This window comes from Amblyomma maculatum, chromosome 3, assembly GCF_055883805.1.
Source record: "Amblyomma maculatum isolate TAMU_Amacu chromosome 3, ASM5588380v1, whole genome shotgun sequence".
NCBI classification, from domain to species: Eukaryota; Metazoa; Arthropoda; class Arachnida; order Ixodida; family Ixodidae; genus Amblyomma; species Amblyomma maculatum.
The window spans coordinates 111,423,404-111,440,614 of NC_139346.1; the positions used below are offsets into that span (position 1 = coordinate 111,423,404).

At 42.6% G+C, this 17,211-nt stretch overlaps 1 protein-coding gene across 1 annotated transcript in view; it reads left to right on the forward strand.

The window, feature by feature from the left end:
- The window catches only part of DZIP1 (DAZ interacting zinc finger protein 1), a 56,787-nt gene that overhangs the window by 29,239 nt on the left and 10,337 nt on the right, over positions 1-17,211 (forward strand). Inside the window, exons 10-15 of the mRNA XM_084596835.1 lie at positions 1,242-1,398; positions 2,360-2,437; positions 4,747-4,749; positions 5,316-5,433; positions 8,254-8,326; positions 14,256-14,456. Of these exons, the coding sequence (XP_084452961.1) occupies positions 1,242-1,398; positions 2,360-2,437; positions 4,747-4,749; positions 5,316-5,433; positions 8,254-8,326; positions 14,256-14,456 (630 nt within the window). The remainder of the gene's footprint in view (positions 1-1,241; positions 1,399-2,359; positions 2,438-4,746; positions 4,750-5,315; positions 5,434-8,253; positions 8,327-14,255; positions 14,457-17,211) is intronic.

Here is a 17,211-nt window from a genome sequence, read left to right on the forward strand (position 1 = left end):
TTGAAAACGTACCACTGTTAATACTGCTGAGTATTTTTTTTTCCACAGCTCTTATAAGCAAAGAAAAAAGCTGTATTATCCCTTCCAATAAGAAAAATTATCATGTAGGCAGCGCTTTCCGCGGCTATATATAGGTTTTGATGAAGGGTGACTTACTTTCCTTTTGCTCATGATATAGAAATTGCCATTACAGCCTTATGCTGAGCGGTAAAAAACGCGTCTTCCATTTAAAGTTTCACTGAAATGCCCTTGTAGCATTCCCGCAGCAAGGACAGTATAAAAAGTAAGCTGTCAAATACCACAAAGCCTGTCGTAGTTTCATATTCAGTTTAGTCCATCTGTAAAGCTAAGACAAGGACGCGCATGGAAATCTCATTCGTTGCGGAGAGTGCCTATTTTGCACGCAGTGAACATCAACAATGCAACCTTTATTTACTCCGTCAAAGCCAGCATTAAAAGACATTAAAAATTTCATATGACATCGGTTATCTCGCCATTGCACTGCACCGGCCGCCTAGTCGATGTCCATGACTTGTGAACCAGCGGACAGATCTTTTACTTTGCAAATGTATGGGCTGATGCATTATATCTATTGCTTGTTTTCATCAACCAGGCATAGAGTTGGTCGTTATTGCTCCGAAACTGCTGACAATGCATGCATCGGCCACGGAATTCCACTACTTAGTAGCACCAACAAAAACGATGGTAATATCAATATTATCAGTTATATTTTACATGCTTTACTCAAAGCTCACCGAAATCGCTGAGGATTGTCACACCACAACCGCTGAGAATATCATAAAAAATCGAACTCAGCATGAAGAAATCGCTATAAGTACAAGGAAAAGAAATTCAATCAAAAATATGTCTTTGGCACAGGCGCATTGCTCTGGTACCAGTGATATCAATCACGATTGTCGCATTCGCAAAATACTTGCAAAAGCACTAAGGAAATAAAGATGGTCGAGGTGCTCTGCCTTAAATAAAGTAGGACTGCAGGAAATTTAGCATATTATTCTCCGAAGCATGACAATGTCATGGAATCTTAGTACGATCATAATATACTTTGGCCAAATGCGGCATAAGATATCATTAATGTTTGCTAAGTCAAAATAATAAAAAAGTGTAACACTTAGCTATGGTACATTCTCCATTATATTGTGTTGCCGTTATCGTCACAAAAGAACTCAGAAGATCTCATTCGCTAATATGTATCCTCTGCTCCCCTGTCGGATTCGCAGTGGACGCAACCTGATGCGTCAGCCGGCAAACTGCGAAGTGCGCTCTGACCGCATGAAGTCGGTGGTGCACAGCACGCCGAACCTTATCGACGCGCTCAAGGAGGAAATAATGGACCTGACGCGGAACAAGCTATCAGGACTGGAGATCAACGCGTTGGTGCGTCTCCGTCTAAGACAGCTATCCTTCTGGCTTGCTTTTCTACAGATAGCTCTCCATAGAAACTAAGGCATCCCAAAAGCTTCGCCCAAATTTTGGCCTTTAGCGCGATATCATGCAAAACCATTAAATTTGGCGTGAGTTAATTTGGCCGCGAGCAGCTATGTACGTTTTTAAGACGCGGTTAAAAGTAAATCAGGCGTAGGCTTTGTCGGCGATGTGACACCATGTATCTCGACATGGAAATTGTTGAGTTTAAATCTGAAAAGTGGTGGAATCGATCCCCTGACCTTTCGGTCGCAATTCACGCACGAGAGAGAGAGAGAAATAGTAAGGAAAGGCAGGGGGTTAACCAGGGGATGCCCATGTATGTAATCCTACACGTGGGGAGGGAAATAAAGGGGAAGAAGAAAAAAAGAGCAGCAAGGAAACGAGTCTCCTATTTCTATAGTAAAAAGGATGGGGGCGTACACTCAGTCTTACAGCAGCTAAGCTTCTGGGTTATTGGACGACACCTTCATCAGAAAGGAAAGTGGCGAAGACGCTTCCTAAGCTTTAAAAGACACGGGGTAGAGTTCAGACTTAAGTGTTGGCCTCACGGACGAGAATTCCACTTCTTAGGGCATGTTCGTTCTGTTGAGAAATAAAGAGGGCTTGTACAAACGTTTCGTATCAGTTGGTATATAAAGGGCATAAACAATGACGTGTACGTAACGTATGCATCAATAATTAGTATAAATATTTGCTTTTACAATACTTTTTAAGTACGTAGTTGCTACGACAGAAGGAAACGAAAGCGCTGTCAATTCACGCACATCGAATTATTTTAAGATCCCGCTAATTTTGTACTACTGTTAAATAAGAGCTGTAAAGATTAGTGCCGTAGATTATTGCTGCTGCTGCGGCAAAGCACGTTCGTTATGCGTAGCTACATTCTTGTCATAAAGACATTCCAATGCAGGGCAAGAACTCAGTGGCAAACAACATTTTTCGGGACTGCAGCAGGAGGCTGATCTCTGAGCGCAAGCTGCTCGCCAAGGTAAGCGGCAAGTTCACTAATGTGCGAGCACATTCTAAAGTGAGAAGACATTGACACTAGTACAATTATTATCTCTGAAATTACTTGCGAAATTAAGCAAATGTCGTTACCCTTTAAAGGTTGCCTCCTATTCCATACATTTATGTGATGGGCGGTTGATTTGGAGGCTTTAACGTCCCAAACCGACTCATGTAATGAGAGATGCATTAGTGAAGGGCTCTGAAAATTTAGGCCACCTCGTGTTCTTTAACGTGAACTAGTATCGCACAGAGGACAAATGCTTTGCTTTTTGCCTTCATCGCAAAGCGGCCGCCGCGACTAGCATTCGATCCGGCAATCTCATCCCAGTAGTCGAGCACAATAACTATTGCACCACCGCGGCGGCTCACACCCTCGTAGGTTGTCCCACTGAAAATGAAATACAATCCGCACTTGTTCCTAGCTATATCTTTACTGCTAGCGGGAGGGCATTCTTCTGATCGCAGCGTATAGATGGTAATGTCATTGTGACCTGTCCGCCTCAAAGTAGCCTTGTACCTTGCGCATGTAGTCCTCACTAAGCTGTTCTGTATGAGCCTTCCTTCCTGCATCATATTTCATGCCCTAGTCATTTGCAGCATCTTACTGAAATTTAAGTATTATTTCAACGTAGCATATACATTTAGTGGCAGTGCTTTCTTGTTCCTGAATGGTTAGCATTGTTGGGTTTAACGCCCCAAAGCGACTCAGGCTATGAGAGATGCCGTATTGGAGGACTCCGGAAATTCCTACCACCTTGGGCGCTTTAACGTGCACTGACATCGCACAGCAAACGGGAGCCTTGCTTTTCGCCTCCATCGAAACGCAACTGCCGAGGCCGGGATTCGATCCCGCTTCCTTGGCAACAGTAGTCGAGTGCCGTAACCGCTGCGCCACCCCGGCGGGGCGTTCCTGACTATGGGCTTCAGGTTTATATACCATGTGCCTTGTGACCTACTGATATGTAGTTTTTTGTCCTCAATAGGTTACCTTGAGTTCGAGTTAATAGTTTTTGTTGCTAAATTCCAAGCGGAATATTTCGGCGCCCTTCAAGATATATACTCTACATATAGTTGACCATGAACCACGCTTTTCGGCTGAACGCTCCCTCAAACAAAGCAGCACAATTTTTTGGCCACAATCTGAAAGAGCAAACAGCTGTTTACGTGCATGTACATTTTATTGTAGAATTTCGAAAAAAGTGAGTTGCAGTAAATTCCATCGTCCAGCACGTACCACTGCGACGCTATCTTATGGCAGTTCATGGCAATAGACGATCACAAGTGTTCTTCATTATTAATTTAAACAGCGCGAACACGAAGACAAAGGACAAGATAAAAGAAAGCCACAGTACAAGCGCTGATGTTTCTTTTTTTTTTTTCTGGGCCTTGGAGTAAAGGGCTTAGGCATAGTTGTGAGTCAGCGCTTGTACTGTAGCTTTCTTTTAGCTTGTCCTTTGTCTTCGCGTTCGCGCTGTTTAAATTAATAATGAATAAGAACCAACTCACCCAACAAAGTATCTTGATCACGAGTGCTATTTATCTAACCTTTACAGCAGCTAGTTTACTGATATGTTTTCGAATTGTAGCTTAGTGTGTTTCCACACATGTGACGAAATGATTAGTATTTCAGAGATTTAAAATGCTATAAAGTAATTCTTATGACCTTATTAGCTTATTTGGCCAGGAGCTTCGATGAAGCAGCGACGGGCGCAGCCGTGACGGCTCAATATGTTCTATAATTAGGCGAAATGTCTGGTGGGAGAGTGCATTGTGCTATATTTTAATTTATCGAAGATATAGGCGCGAATAGCGTACCGAAATACCCTTTCATGTGAACACGGCTAGGCGCAAAGCTCCTGACTTGGGCCCTTGTCCGATGATGTATTAGTGTCTCGACAGTCCATAATACACAACAAATAAGCAATCTAACGCATGCAGATTATTAAATTGCCGCTTGTTTAGCTGTTAACTAGGAAGCCATAAAAATTGTAGCCTTCCGCTCTCGTATGAGGTTTTTGCTGCTTGATCTTGTCTCAGCGTTTCTCTCAAACATGTCTCCAAATTATTTGCACTGGCCATTCAACACGACCTTATTCTGAAGTGCCCCATCGTATTAGGCTTTTCAGGAAGCATATTTACTTTAGGTATTCATGGGCTACCTACATCGCCCCACTCTCCTCCAGGTATTTAGGCAGAAGGAGACTATTACTGACACCTGGACCTTTTGCAGACATACCTCGGCCACGTGGTGGATAGGAGGGGCTAACCGACAACGCAGACAGTATTCAGAAAGTTAGTGAGGCGACAGAGGCGGTGGAATACAGAGGATGGAAATCAGTTGCGAGTGGGTTTCGAAGTACAGTTCTATAATCAGTTTAAGAATTTATATACTCTTTCAACGAATTACAAGTGAATACCTGTCAAGGCGAAAGAAGGCTTGGAGAGAACTGCCTAGGAGAAAATAACATCCACTTAAGCAGAGCGCACATGTAAACACTACTGAAAATCCCGAAAAGAAAGCTCATACTAACAAACCCTTTGCGGGCTTTTAACCAACCATAAAGTTGCTGTGAGTACTTAACTTATAATTTGTCCTAAAGGTTTAAGCTGTTTAGCTGGCATTACTAGTACCAAGCTTGTATACTGAAATGTTATCTAAAAATATTTGCTTTTGCCTGCATAGTTGTACCACATCGTGAATGTGGTTGCTGCCATACATTTCATGGCGTTGCTTCAACAGGGCTTGATTTACACGTCGACCGTGGTCACTGCGCTATAAAAACTGGCTCAGCAAATTTTATTTTCGCTTTGGGTGGTGAAACCTGTTTGAAGTCGGTCATGTTTCTATGTTCGCACAGAACAAGAAATTCTTTGATGTCCGGCAACGGAACGCTACTCACAAGGAGGATCTCTGCGTGGACAAAATGGCTCGACGTTCACCGGAAGATTGTTGGCTGCTCCGGCCTTCCAGCCTAAGTGCGTGTTAGAAGGGTACCCACGCACTCAAGCTCTTAAGCACTCTTTAACACTGCATTATGGAATTACAGCAGCATTCTTGGCTTACCCCTCAGTCAAGGTATTCGCGAGCCAAAAAATAACAATGTTGTGTGTTTAGTCTACAGATATCTGGCGCTGCATTGTCCATCACATACGTACGCATACACAAGATCACAAGACGTTCACACTGATGATGCGCGTCATCGGTGTTCAACGTCTTGTATTACCTCTTGTGTGTGTATGTGTGTGATGGACAATGCGGCGCCAGAGGTCTTCAGGTTCATCCAACCAATTAGCTCGCACGCAATTTCTACTGAGCGTTTAGTTTTCGGAGAGGAAGATGGCTACTGAGTCTGAAATAAGTATCTTGAATGGAGGCACGGACGCCAGAGATATTATGCTGCTTGTTACTACTGTCATAAGGCAAACAAATGTTAGCGTTAAAGCCTGCTCGACGAAAAACCTGCCAAAAGTGGTCTTTTTGATTCTAGGCACTCACCAAAAGCAATGTTAGCAGCAGATTTATGCATCCGCCGCTAATTAGTCTCATTGTATTGTCACTGATCTCAAATTCAACTTCCCAAAGACAAAGCGAGGCCACATCCGCCCGCGGCTGCGCTATTCGCTGTCTATCGTGCTAACCTTCTTAAGACTGCATCTTTAAAGTCAGACCAGTCATAGACTGCGGTCATGATCATGTTTGATGCATTTTTGTTATTATGCCTTATTCTTTTCTTAAACCTATACTTTGTATTCTATTGCTTTTTATAGCCTGTTTCTTTATCCTCTGGTGCGTAATTATTTTCCCATGTTGTATTTAGCCTGTTTATGGTTCATTTGCTTTTTAATAATGTTCTTGTTACATGTTTTTTTTTTACACGACCCCCCCCCCCCCTTATGTAATACCCTCGAATAAGAGTCTTTAGGAGTATGTTGAATAAATAAATAAATAAATAAATAAATAAATAAATAAATAAATAAATAAATAAATAAATAAATAAATAAATGTGGTTGATTTATAAGCAATATGCACATGCACAACTATTCGCTAAGTTACCTGCCCTTATGCTTAATCAGTACGTTCACCCAATATCATTCGATCAGAGAAGGAGTACGTTGTTCGTTATTCGCTGGTAATGTTGGCGTTTGTTGTCGTGATGAGTGATGGGGGTTGAGGGTATCTTGGAGGATAAAAAGCAAGGCAAATCCCTTACTAAAGTGTTTCCTAGGACGACATTTGGAGCAAAACCTTACATTTCACCGTGTCTCTCCTTTTGAGGGACATTCGATAAGGCTCACTGCAGAATATATGAGACTAATCGCAAGAGATATAATCAATGAAAATTAATGTAATTTTATTTAGAAGCTGTCTCACGTTTTTTTTCACTTTCTCTGCCCTTCTAAGTTAGCTGAAATTAACCTTCGGCTATTTTAAACGACATCTGTGCCTTATCTAGTGCATGTGTTTAGTAGCTGAAACCGTGAAAATAATCACTTTCAACTTTTAAATAATCGGCTATGTTTATGAACGAGCTTAGCAGCTGTGTCAATTTCTTGCTCGTGACATCATGAAATAAAGGAAACATCGGTAAAACTGGCTTGTAAAATCGACAGATGGTATTCTCAATCTGTGGAGGTTTTTATTTTTTAAAAAAATTATAAGGCCAATTACGACGCTCAATAATGCCAGATTTGAGTATCGCTATTTAGACGTTATAATGTTGCAATTTTACACGTGATAGTATATATGGTTGTCAGTTACAAGGAACCATGTTTCATAACTAATTTATTCCATAATGCAGACCACGCTAAAGTCCAAGAAGGGTGGCAGAATGACTCAATAAAACAGGCAATACATCAATCAAGAAAACAGACAACAACAAATCATTCCAAACTGTCATGGCGCGGAGTAAAAAATGAAAACTTGAATATGTCCGTCCGTGAAATATAAGGTGTTAATGTATTCGGATGGTGATGTTGAGTAAGACTAGATGCTTAACCATACATAGGATGAAGGGTTAGCCGCAAAATCTGCATTGAAATGCATGAAAATTGAAAGGAAACGCTAACTTTGTCTTTCCGGCTAAAGAAAGTAAATATTATTATCCTGCATCTTGGTTAGGGTTGGAGGATTTTGAATTTATATATCGCATAGATGTCTGTGTATTTTTTCGAGGTATTTCATATTGTATTTAGTAAATGGGTTCGAAAACGTGTATGCATATTGAAATTAAGCCTACATAATGAATAATACGCAAGTGCTTTTACGCTAGGTGGCGAATTTTAAAGATTTTTTTTGCAAAAATGTAATTTATGGAAGGTCGCAGAACAGAAATTATAACTTTGTAAATTCTGTGATAAATGTTTCGCAGTACTTAGACCCAGATAATTACATTTGGTTCCTTGCTGCAAAGGCGACAAACCTAACGTATAAGTAGAGAAAATGGAACTTTTTGTTTCAGTGTTAAGCTGGATTCTCCAGATTTTGAAGTAATAAAAAATACAACAATACAACCACCTAAATAAATTTTATAAACTAAACATTTTTTTCAGAAGGAGATAATTAAGTTTCACGAATGAGCGGCACAGTGTTCGTGGCTCTTGTGTTCTCTGCTTCCAGGAACATCTCGGACTTATGAATTTCTTTCCCTCTATTACTCTGGCAACGGCACCAATGGCTATGCCGCTCAACGACTCAACGGACGCATAAGAGCCGCGCTGTAAAATTTAATTTCTAGATCCATAAAAGTTCTCTTGGTAAGAGATATAAGAAGCTTCGTCTCTATATTTTGTTTGCAGCCAGCTCACGGGTTGCCGCAGCTCCTTCAACTGTTCCAAACATCGACACCCCTAAGGAGGGCTTCGCATCTAAGTGAGTTCCACATTTTTCCCTTTGCCGTACACTTGTCCACGTTGTAGTGAACAAAGCATCATGCCACTAAGTTATCACCAGTGTCACGGCTACCGGTTTATTAACTTGAGCTGCGCGGGATCCACTTGATGCTATCGTATTATGAGCGGCGTGAGGCGATTTCTCATCGTGTATCGCCTCACGGAAAAAATTGAATAACAAAAATATTCAGAACACAGAGCAAAATTTGAATCAAGGCCAACGCGGGCAAATCCGTTGTCGGACACCGGTGCGTCACACTACTTTCTAGACGTGCCGCGTGTTAAACAGCCTGTATGTGATGCTTTTATTCTGAAGGACGTCTTCTTAAACTTTCGGAGGTTTCAGGTGTAAAGCTACCTGCCTGTATAGAACTCTTCATGAGAGCACGTTACAATATTCCGCAATCGCCCTAGAAATAAATGTGATGTCCCACACAGCTGGTCTAAATAAATCAGTAAATGACTACGACATTGAAACTAGCTTGGAAAAAGACAAGGGACAGCGACAATAATGTACCGACGAGAAGGCATGCCGGACAGCCTGGTTTCCCGTCGGTACCTTATTGCCGCAGTCTCTTGTCCTTTTCCAAGCTAGTTACAACGCCGCCGTCCTTTACTAAAACGAACCAACTAGCCCAATGGTCTTCTCTGATCAGACTAAACGAATTTGTGTCATTTGATTCCTTTACAGACTGCTTATGACGAGTAGTGTTAGCACTGTGGGGGCAAAGTTGATGTCTGGCATCTTACTGAAGCCAGATAAATCTATCTTGAATTTGAAGAATTTCTGTTAAAATCCTCCGTCTGCGGCCGTTGTTTCGATCACTCCCTTAAAATGTGAAGCATGTTTTCATTTAATGCGCCATCTTAACTTTTGCGGTATGGGGGTGACCACTTCAGGTTATTAGTCTCGAGATTCTAGGCTGCTTATACACTGTAAAAAAAGTTTGTGAAGAAAACAAATTCCATGGCAAATGTAATGACATAACAGTTCTGTTCATTTGTTTTCTGTTTTTAACTTTGCAATATGTAACTTTGGCAATATTTTCTGTTAGTGCGTTTTCTGTAATTCAACATATACTAAGCTTCCTCGTTTTTGCTTTCATAAAAAACAGGCTGGTTGTTATTTCACAAATTTTTGTGTCAATATTTTTTCTCTAATTAAACAGAGATTTTATGTTTTTAGTGGTTTGTTAAAGAACAGCCTAGCTTGCAATTTTACATAATTTTGCTGTGAATGTTTTTTATTAGGTCTACAGATATGTTCTGTTTCTGACATCTTGTTAAATAACAAGATATTGTGTAATTGTACAAAATTTTTCACTCATTGGTTTGCTGCAAATTTATGGAAATATTTTACTCTAACCTTCTAATGGATTTCAGTCTCTCGTAAAAAAAGCACTTGGTTTAGGTGGGAACGGAGCCCATTAATTTTCCACTAAGATTAGCGTAAACTATATTTCTGTTACCACAGCAGCAAACCAACAGTACTCTGAGCTTGGGAGGAAGCGCTAAGAGAGAAACTAACAAGTAATTTCAAGTTAACACACTGAGTTGAAGGGAATGGTGTCAGCTTCCAAGTTTTGCAGTTTATTAAAGGTTCTCAATTTGTATCTTGCATTTGACAAGACAGTCATATACTTTCGGAGACAAAGAACATGTCTAGGCATTTGTTGCGTTTCCGTGCTTCATTCAGGGATCATTGCAAAATCAGCGCCAAGGAAAAAGAAACAAGAGCCTAGATTAGTGTACCGGAATGCTATTTGAATAATACCATGAACTTTCAAAAGTTACATCTTAGAGGTGTCGACAGTTCCAATATTTCAGGGCTTTCCTACAGCAGCCATGCCTAATACTGAAAATTTCAGCACACAGCACAGTGGTATTATTATGGTACTTAAACAGAAATATATCGACTGAGACTTATTCATCTCAGGTGCAACTTGCCATTATTATTATAATATTTGCCAGTGATTGCGTGCCTTAAAAGATAGAATGTCTGCTCAAGAAAAGCAACAAGGGCTCACGAGATCATGAAATTTCATCTTTTAGTGAATCGCTGCTGTCAATTGAGAGAATAATGAACTAATACATGAAACAAGAAATGTTCATGACACGGTATAGTATCGTGCAAAATTTCTTCCAATGTCAAACATTCACTGTTTTGGCTAACTAAAACATAATCCCCCTGGAGCTTATATCCACAGACTTTTACACCACAGTATATTTTCCCTATCTCTGGCGCACTTAGAAAAAAGCCCACGAAGAGGCTATACACAGCCTTTGTCAAAAATTCTGACCTTAAGGGTCTGCATCACGAATACAATGTACAGCACAGAAATTGCCGCCAGCAATCAATTTACACTTAAGATCGAACAAAGAATGGTCGGTCGACCTTTAACGTTTATTTCAAGAGTTTATATATAATTTTCCTGATGACTGGAAAGAAGAAATCTGCAATTGGTTTTGCTGCCAGAAATTGGTTGGTTTGGTTTGTGGGGTTTAACACCCCAAAGCGACTCAGGCTGTGAGAGACGCCGTAGTGGAGGACTCCGAAAATTTCGACCACCTGGGGTTCTTGAATGGGCACTGACATCGCACACCACACAGAAACCTTGCTTTTCGCCTCCACAGAAAAGCGGCCACCGAGACCGGGATTCGATCCCGCGTCCTTGAGAACAGTAGTTGAGCACCGTAACCACGGCGCCACCCCAACGGGTTTGCTGCCAAAAATTATTTCGAGGCCCAGAAAATTAATAAAGACGAAGCAGTGGAGTGCGGCTCTTATCTTCTTTACTGTTTTGGCTCACTTTGGTTATGGATTACACAAATATGTTAAATTTTTGTAGGCGAAAATTGTATCACTTAATATACGCATGTTTTTATTTGCATTCAGTTGATTTTCATTTTTTGAGTAGTGTAGACGTTTTTATAAATTTTCTCAACATCGGCCGAGGAAACGAAATTTTACCTACTTTGCAAGCATTTTCTTTAAAAAAGATTATGACAGAGCAGAAATAATTCCGCACTATGTTCTGAGCATAGTTATATATGAAATAGTTAAAACCTATATTGTATAACGTTTCGATACATAGTTACAATCGCGCCAATTTCAAGTAAACAGCAAACAATGAAAATGTCTGAAGGCAATTAAAAAAAGCGCATTTTTTATATCTGTTTAACCTCGTATATCTATTCTCCTCCACTTCAGCATTCAAAATCATTCAAAATATGTTGAATAATTTTGTTGCAGTAGTAATTACCGTCACTTCAATAAGGCCCTTGTGAAAGGCATAGCACACCACGCAGATATGAAGGTTCGACGGCATTTGTGAATCACCCACTATTTTCAAATTTTTGGCATAATATTGTAACAGGGAGAAATATATCTACAACAGACGATTGAGGATATATATATTGAGAGACAACCAAGCAGTCAGGCAATGAGGGCACAGCGTTCGACGCACTTCCCTTTACCTTCCACAAACCAGCGCGCCACTTCATACTCATTGTTCTCCACCCGTAACAATATGGCATCTAGTCATTTTTGTCTCTTGTAAAATAGCCGTGACAGACACAGCAATTAATGCTTCGGAATCATTTTTGTAAGCTTAAGAGTTCCTGATGAGCTGTGGCATCGGGCAGCACGGTGATGTTTTTCCCAATCCCTGCCATATGTGCATTACACAAAATGACAATAAAGTTGAATGCAGAAGCAACGCATTCAAAATAATTTTTAGTTAAATCGAGAAAGTGTGAAATTCATGAAGAATTGCCTCATTAAAATACTGTTTCTGGCCTTCATTCGTTTATTCGAATGATTCGAGAGGACAGATTATTTTCATTCCTGTTCACACAGTTTCTGTGTGTACAGTTTCCATGCAGTCCCGGCTATGCGTGTCCTCATGAAGTGTGAACAGCAGATCGAACGCGCGCGTGTGGCTTGCACGACGACTGTATCATGAATGTTATTATTCACTGCGCTCTAGCGGTATCAATATCTTCGTAGGTGGGGCCACTCTTAGCTGCGATTTACCATGCAATCACACTCAGTCCTTGAGTGCGCATCGCAGGGCTCAGTTTCAACATATTGCGTGTGAGCAAACACTGGCCACGTGTGGAGACAAGTTAGGTGAAGAGTGTCCGCGGAATATGCCCAGTAACGGGGCAGTATCACCCGCCTGCATTTACGCTTTGAATGTTAAGGTGAATGCCGCGAAGGTTGTGGCAAGGAATTTCCGCAGTGTCTTGTGCCAAAGTGCTTTTCTTAGGGGTGGCCGTGAGAGACTACATGAGTTGTCCGGCTCTAACAATAATTCGTAATGGGACCTGCTTAAACCCAACTCTCATCTGTATTCTTTAATTCAATCGCGTGTAAATAAATGTATCGGTGAAGTTCGGTGCAAAGTACAATTAAGCATCAGCAGTTTTTACGTACAAAATCATAGCGACATACAGACCGTAAACATGAAACAGAAATAAAGTAGACGCGAAGCGTCTTTAATACGCCGCCTTTTTATTCCGCCAAGGAATTTATATTTTTTTGTTTAACTTGGTGGTTGGAGAAATGAAGGCGCAGTGTCTCCATTCTCAGTGGACACCTCCACTTATCAGATGTGCGTATGTCATCGGTTTGAGTCACAATCGCCAATTAGCCTTAAACTGGACAAGAAAAAGGATGTAAAATGCGAAGCAAAATGGTATAAAACCTCACTGAACGCTGCACAAAGTATTCGATCCCGCATACTTGGGCACAGTAGTCGAGAGCCCTGACCAGTGTGCCATTACGACGGGGCACCAGCTGTTTGCAGCACTACAAAAGGTAAGGGCGACCTGAGAAATAATCAAGATCGTACGTACTACAGGATTGAGCTCGTGCTCTACTGTGCCTCACTCGGCGATAGGAGCGTAGGAGCACAATCATGTAGTGTAGCCATCCTGACAATAACACAGGTTGTCATTACCTTTCGTAGTGCAGCAAACAAGTTGTGAAAAAAAACAACAACCATGTTCCTTCCTTTCCTACTCATTTTCTGTTAATTTCAAGAAAAAGTACATATATAGCATGAACTGAAAAAAAAAAACACGGTCTTAAAATTAAAAAAAAATATTCTGCTATGTTTATTCCAAGAATATGTAAGAGCCTAATACAGAAAATCTGCGTTCTGTTGTATTATTTACCAAATGTTTTACACTGTAATGTTGACATCTTGCGCTTAAGCAACAGACGCTTGTGGATGTCGCCACGGCTTGCGGTAGCGGTCCTAACCTCGTTTTTGTTGCAACTGCAATGCATGATTGAAAGCTTGCCTCTATTAACCTGCAGTGCCATGGCAGTGCCAAGTTCTAAACCATATTGCGCCCTTTAGGAAAGACGCTCGAGGTTCTGCAGTGTAACATCCTTCTGATGACGTCGTGCCTAATATGCTGTAGCTTCTTTTTGCTGCGATGTTTAAAAAAATAACAACGAGCTGAACTACTTTCGCTAATAACTGCTCTGAACCTTTTCCTTCGTTACCCGCGTGAACTAGCTCGAACTGATTGTAGTAAAAAAATGAACTCTTAGTTTTTCCCTTTATCGCTCTTGTAAGTATGGGGCTGCCTTTTTGGCGATACGTAGTCATAAATGGGCTACACGGTAGCGACCTTTGCTGGTGAAGTTTCAAGTGTAGGCACATCGTGGGAAACGGGTTGTTCAATTAGTCTCATTAAATTTACGCATCCATGCTTCGTAGAACTGCGGCTCATCGGTGCCACGCTTTACCACTGGCGGCACTGCATTCATTTCCTAAAATTCAGTTGCATTTACCTTTTTTGCTGTTTTCAGTAGTTAGAGTTGTTGCTCGTAATCTATAGTTTGCATACCGCCAGGGAGGTCGGCATAACCACGAATCCTGGTGTCTCTGCAGATGCCAGACTCCCGCTAGCTCGGAAGCCGGCAGCCCAAGCAGGGATGGCGTCGCCAGCAGCGGCTGCTTTAGCACCACCACGCGAGTGTGTGACAGTAGAACGGGTATGCCGCCCCGCCGCTTTCTGGTGCAATCTAGCCGCTCTCGGCAACCCTCGTCCATCGCCACATCACACGACCTCATCAAGCCGCTGATCAACAGGTGCGCGACGCTAAGCCAGGAATTTCAGTTTCCTGGCTAGTTACATTAAAAAATGAGCGATGAAGTAGGCAGGCCGTGGAAATTCTTTACTGCCCTACCTTGAATAAGCAGGTAATTAACACGTCTCAACCATCATTAAGGGACCCGGGTAGGCGATGCCTGTTCTTGACACCTGGATACGACGCTATTCTTTTAGTTGTGGTGCATAGCTCCTTTTTCTCAAAAGAGAGACAGACGAGAGAGACTTATGTTAAAGAAACTGTCGTTTAGCATGAAGATACAAAAATTGAAGTCTTCACTCGAATATAGAATGTGGTTTGCAGTACTGTTCCAGTGGTTGTGCATTTTAGCGGCCGAGAACATTTGGAGAGAACAAAGTACACCGCTAGCATTTTCAGCCTAAAAGGCATTCGGTAGTCCCCCTCTTCTCCAAGACAAAAATGACCCCGCGGGAATTTTTCTGGCGAGAAACGGTAGAAAAGCAAACAATTGCTCTTCAGCTTGGACGTTAGCTGTGGAAACGTTCACTCTAGCAATAAAGAAACGTAGCTTCTTGGACCAGTTGATGCATGGTACGTGAAAACATCTAGCGGAAACGGCGTGTTCACAAGAAGTATATACAGGGTGACGCTGGAGCGTTACTATAGCGACCTGAAGTGCGTGTTGGCAAGAACTTCTTGGTATGGCGATGCCACTTTGGGCATCTCCAGTTGCGCATACAGCCAAGGAGGGAACGACTTTTATTGAAGAGCATTTCTCTTTGTCTGCGGCACCACTGCTGTTAGGAGGAAATACCGTAAATGAGTCAAGAACAGCGATATCAATAACATGATATCGTTAGAGGACCAGCTATTCATAATATCCAGCCTTGGTGTTGTCGGTGCTGTGAGCGAAAAATAACGATCATGGCACAGGAAGGTGGTGCTTGGCATGAGGCACGGTCATACACAGACTGGTTGTCGGTTTTTCCACTGCATGATGATACATGTGATGGTACAGATAGCCTGCACGCAGCGAACTCGGACTTTTTATTTTTAATGGGATGGAGGTCAGAATTCATCCTCTCGGCTCATTGGACCCCTGTTATACACCCTGCCCCAAGGTCACCCAGGCACGCCCGAACGGTTTCGTATTTCGTAAAGGGAGCTAGGATTTCTGCGTTTGTCTGTTTCTCTTAAATAAAATGGTATCGGCAATTAAATTACAATTTTTTCCGTGAAATAACAGAAGCAAAAATAAGACTAAAGTTATGTTCCCAGCATATGGCACCTTCCTCCCCCTCCCTCGCCTTAAGCCGTTGCAGAAAACCTCCCCACACCCTTCTGTCCTCTCCAGCGCCGCACTTTCCCGCTTTCTGCCTTTAGCAAGCATCTCTCCCAGGCAACAGAGCTAGCCATATCCAGTCCAAGGCTCCAATCGAATCTCAACTCTCAAAAACATCACGTATAAAAACTGCACCCGTACGGCTCTAATACGGCTAAATGCGTCCGTTGCCAAGTCCTAAGGCCGGCGAGGTATACGGCAGCTGTCTAGGTTGGAGCTGGCGCAGAAACGAAACGACCGCCTCAAACATATTTGAACAGCGCACAGAGCGCCCATGTCGGCGGTGAAGGCCGATTTGTTTGCGCCGTTGATTGGGGCATGGCGAGAAAACTCGGCTAATATAGGGACTGGCCGATGCATTGGAGCACACTTCCATTCCCGATCGGCTTGAGGAAGTGAGAAAATAAAATAAAAAGATTAATGAGTGTATATTGTTACGGAGATGTACTTAATATAACGGCACTGCGATGGGCTGAACTCGACGCTAAGACTTCAGTAGCCGTGCAGTATCCACTCTCTCAGCGTCGTCCTCTTTTTCAACGCTTCGTCGTGCCCGCGTGTCTCGGTCATCGTATTTGTCAGTGAGCACACACTTTGGTCCCGCGTTACCCGGTAACACTACCCCCCTCGGCAAAAGGCAACGTCCCGGTGCATATTAGGCTTGCGGTGTGGAGGGGGAGTAATATGGCTTGAGGCGGGCGACATGTACGATTTCGGAAGTGGGTGTAGCAGTCGGTGACTTTGGGTGGAGCGGTGCAATCTCATAGGTCACGTCGGTCACTGGGCGTAGTATACGGTTAGGACCTGTGTAGTGGGGCAGACGTTTTTGACACAATCCCACACGACGACACGGAAGCCAGAGCAACACCAGAGATCCGGGAGGATAGTGCACATCGCTGCGGTGAGCGTCGTAGCGGCGTTTTTGAGTTTATTGAGAGATGGTGAGATTGTGACGAGCAATCTCGCGAGCAGCGTCGGCTCGGGCAATGGTATCGCGGGCATAGGTTGTGACGGAGCCAGCGGCGGGAAGCAATGTGTCGAAGGGCAGTAAGGGGTCTCTTCCAAAGAGAAGATAGAATAGAGAGTACCCAGCAGTGTCACGACGCGAAGAGTTATATGCAAAGGTGACAAATGGCAGACTAATATCCTAGTCGCGATGACTGTCGGATACGTACATTGCGAGCATGTCGGTGATTGCGCGGTTAATACGCTCCGTAAGGCCGTTCGTCTGAGGGTGATACGCAGCAGTGAGCTTGTGCAGAACGGAGCAAGAGCGAAGTATTTCCTCAACAACTCGGGCAAGGAAACAGCGGCCACGGTCGGTAAGTAGTTGACGGGGAGCTCCATGGTGAAGTATGACGTCGTACAAAAGGAAGTCAGCAACGTCTGTGGCGCAGCTGGTTGGAATGGCTCGAGTGATCACGAACAGCGT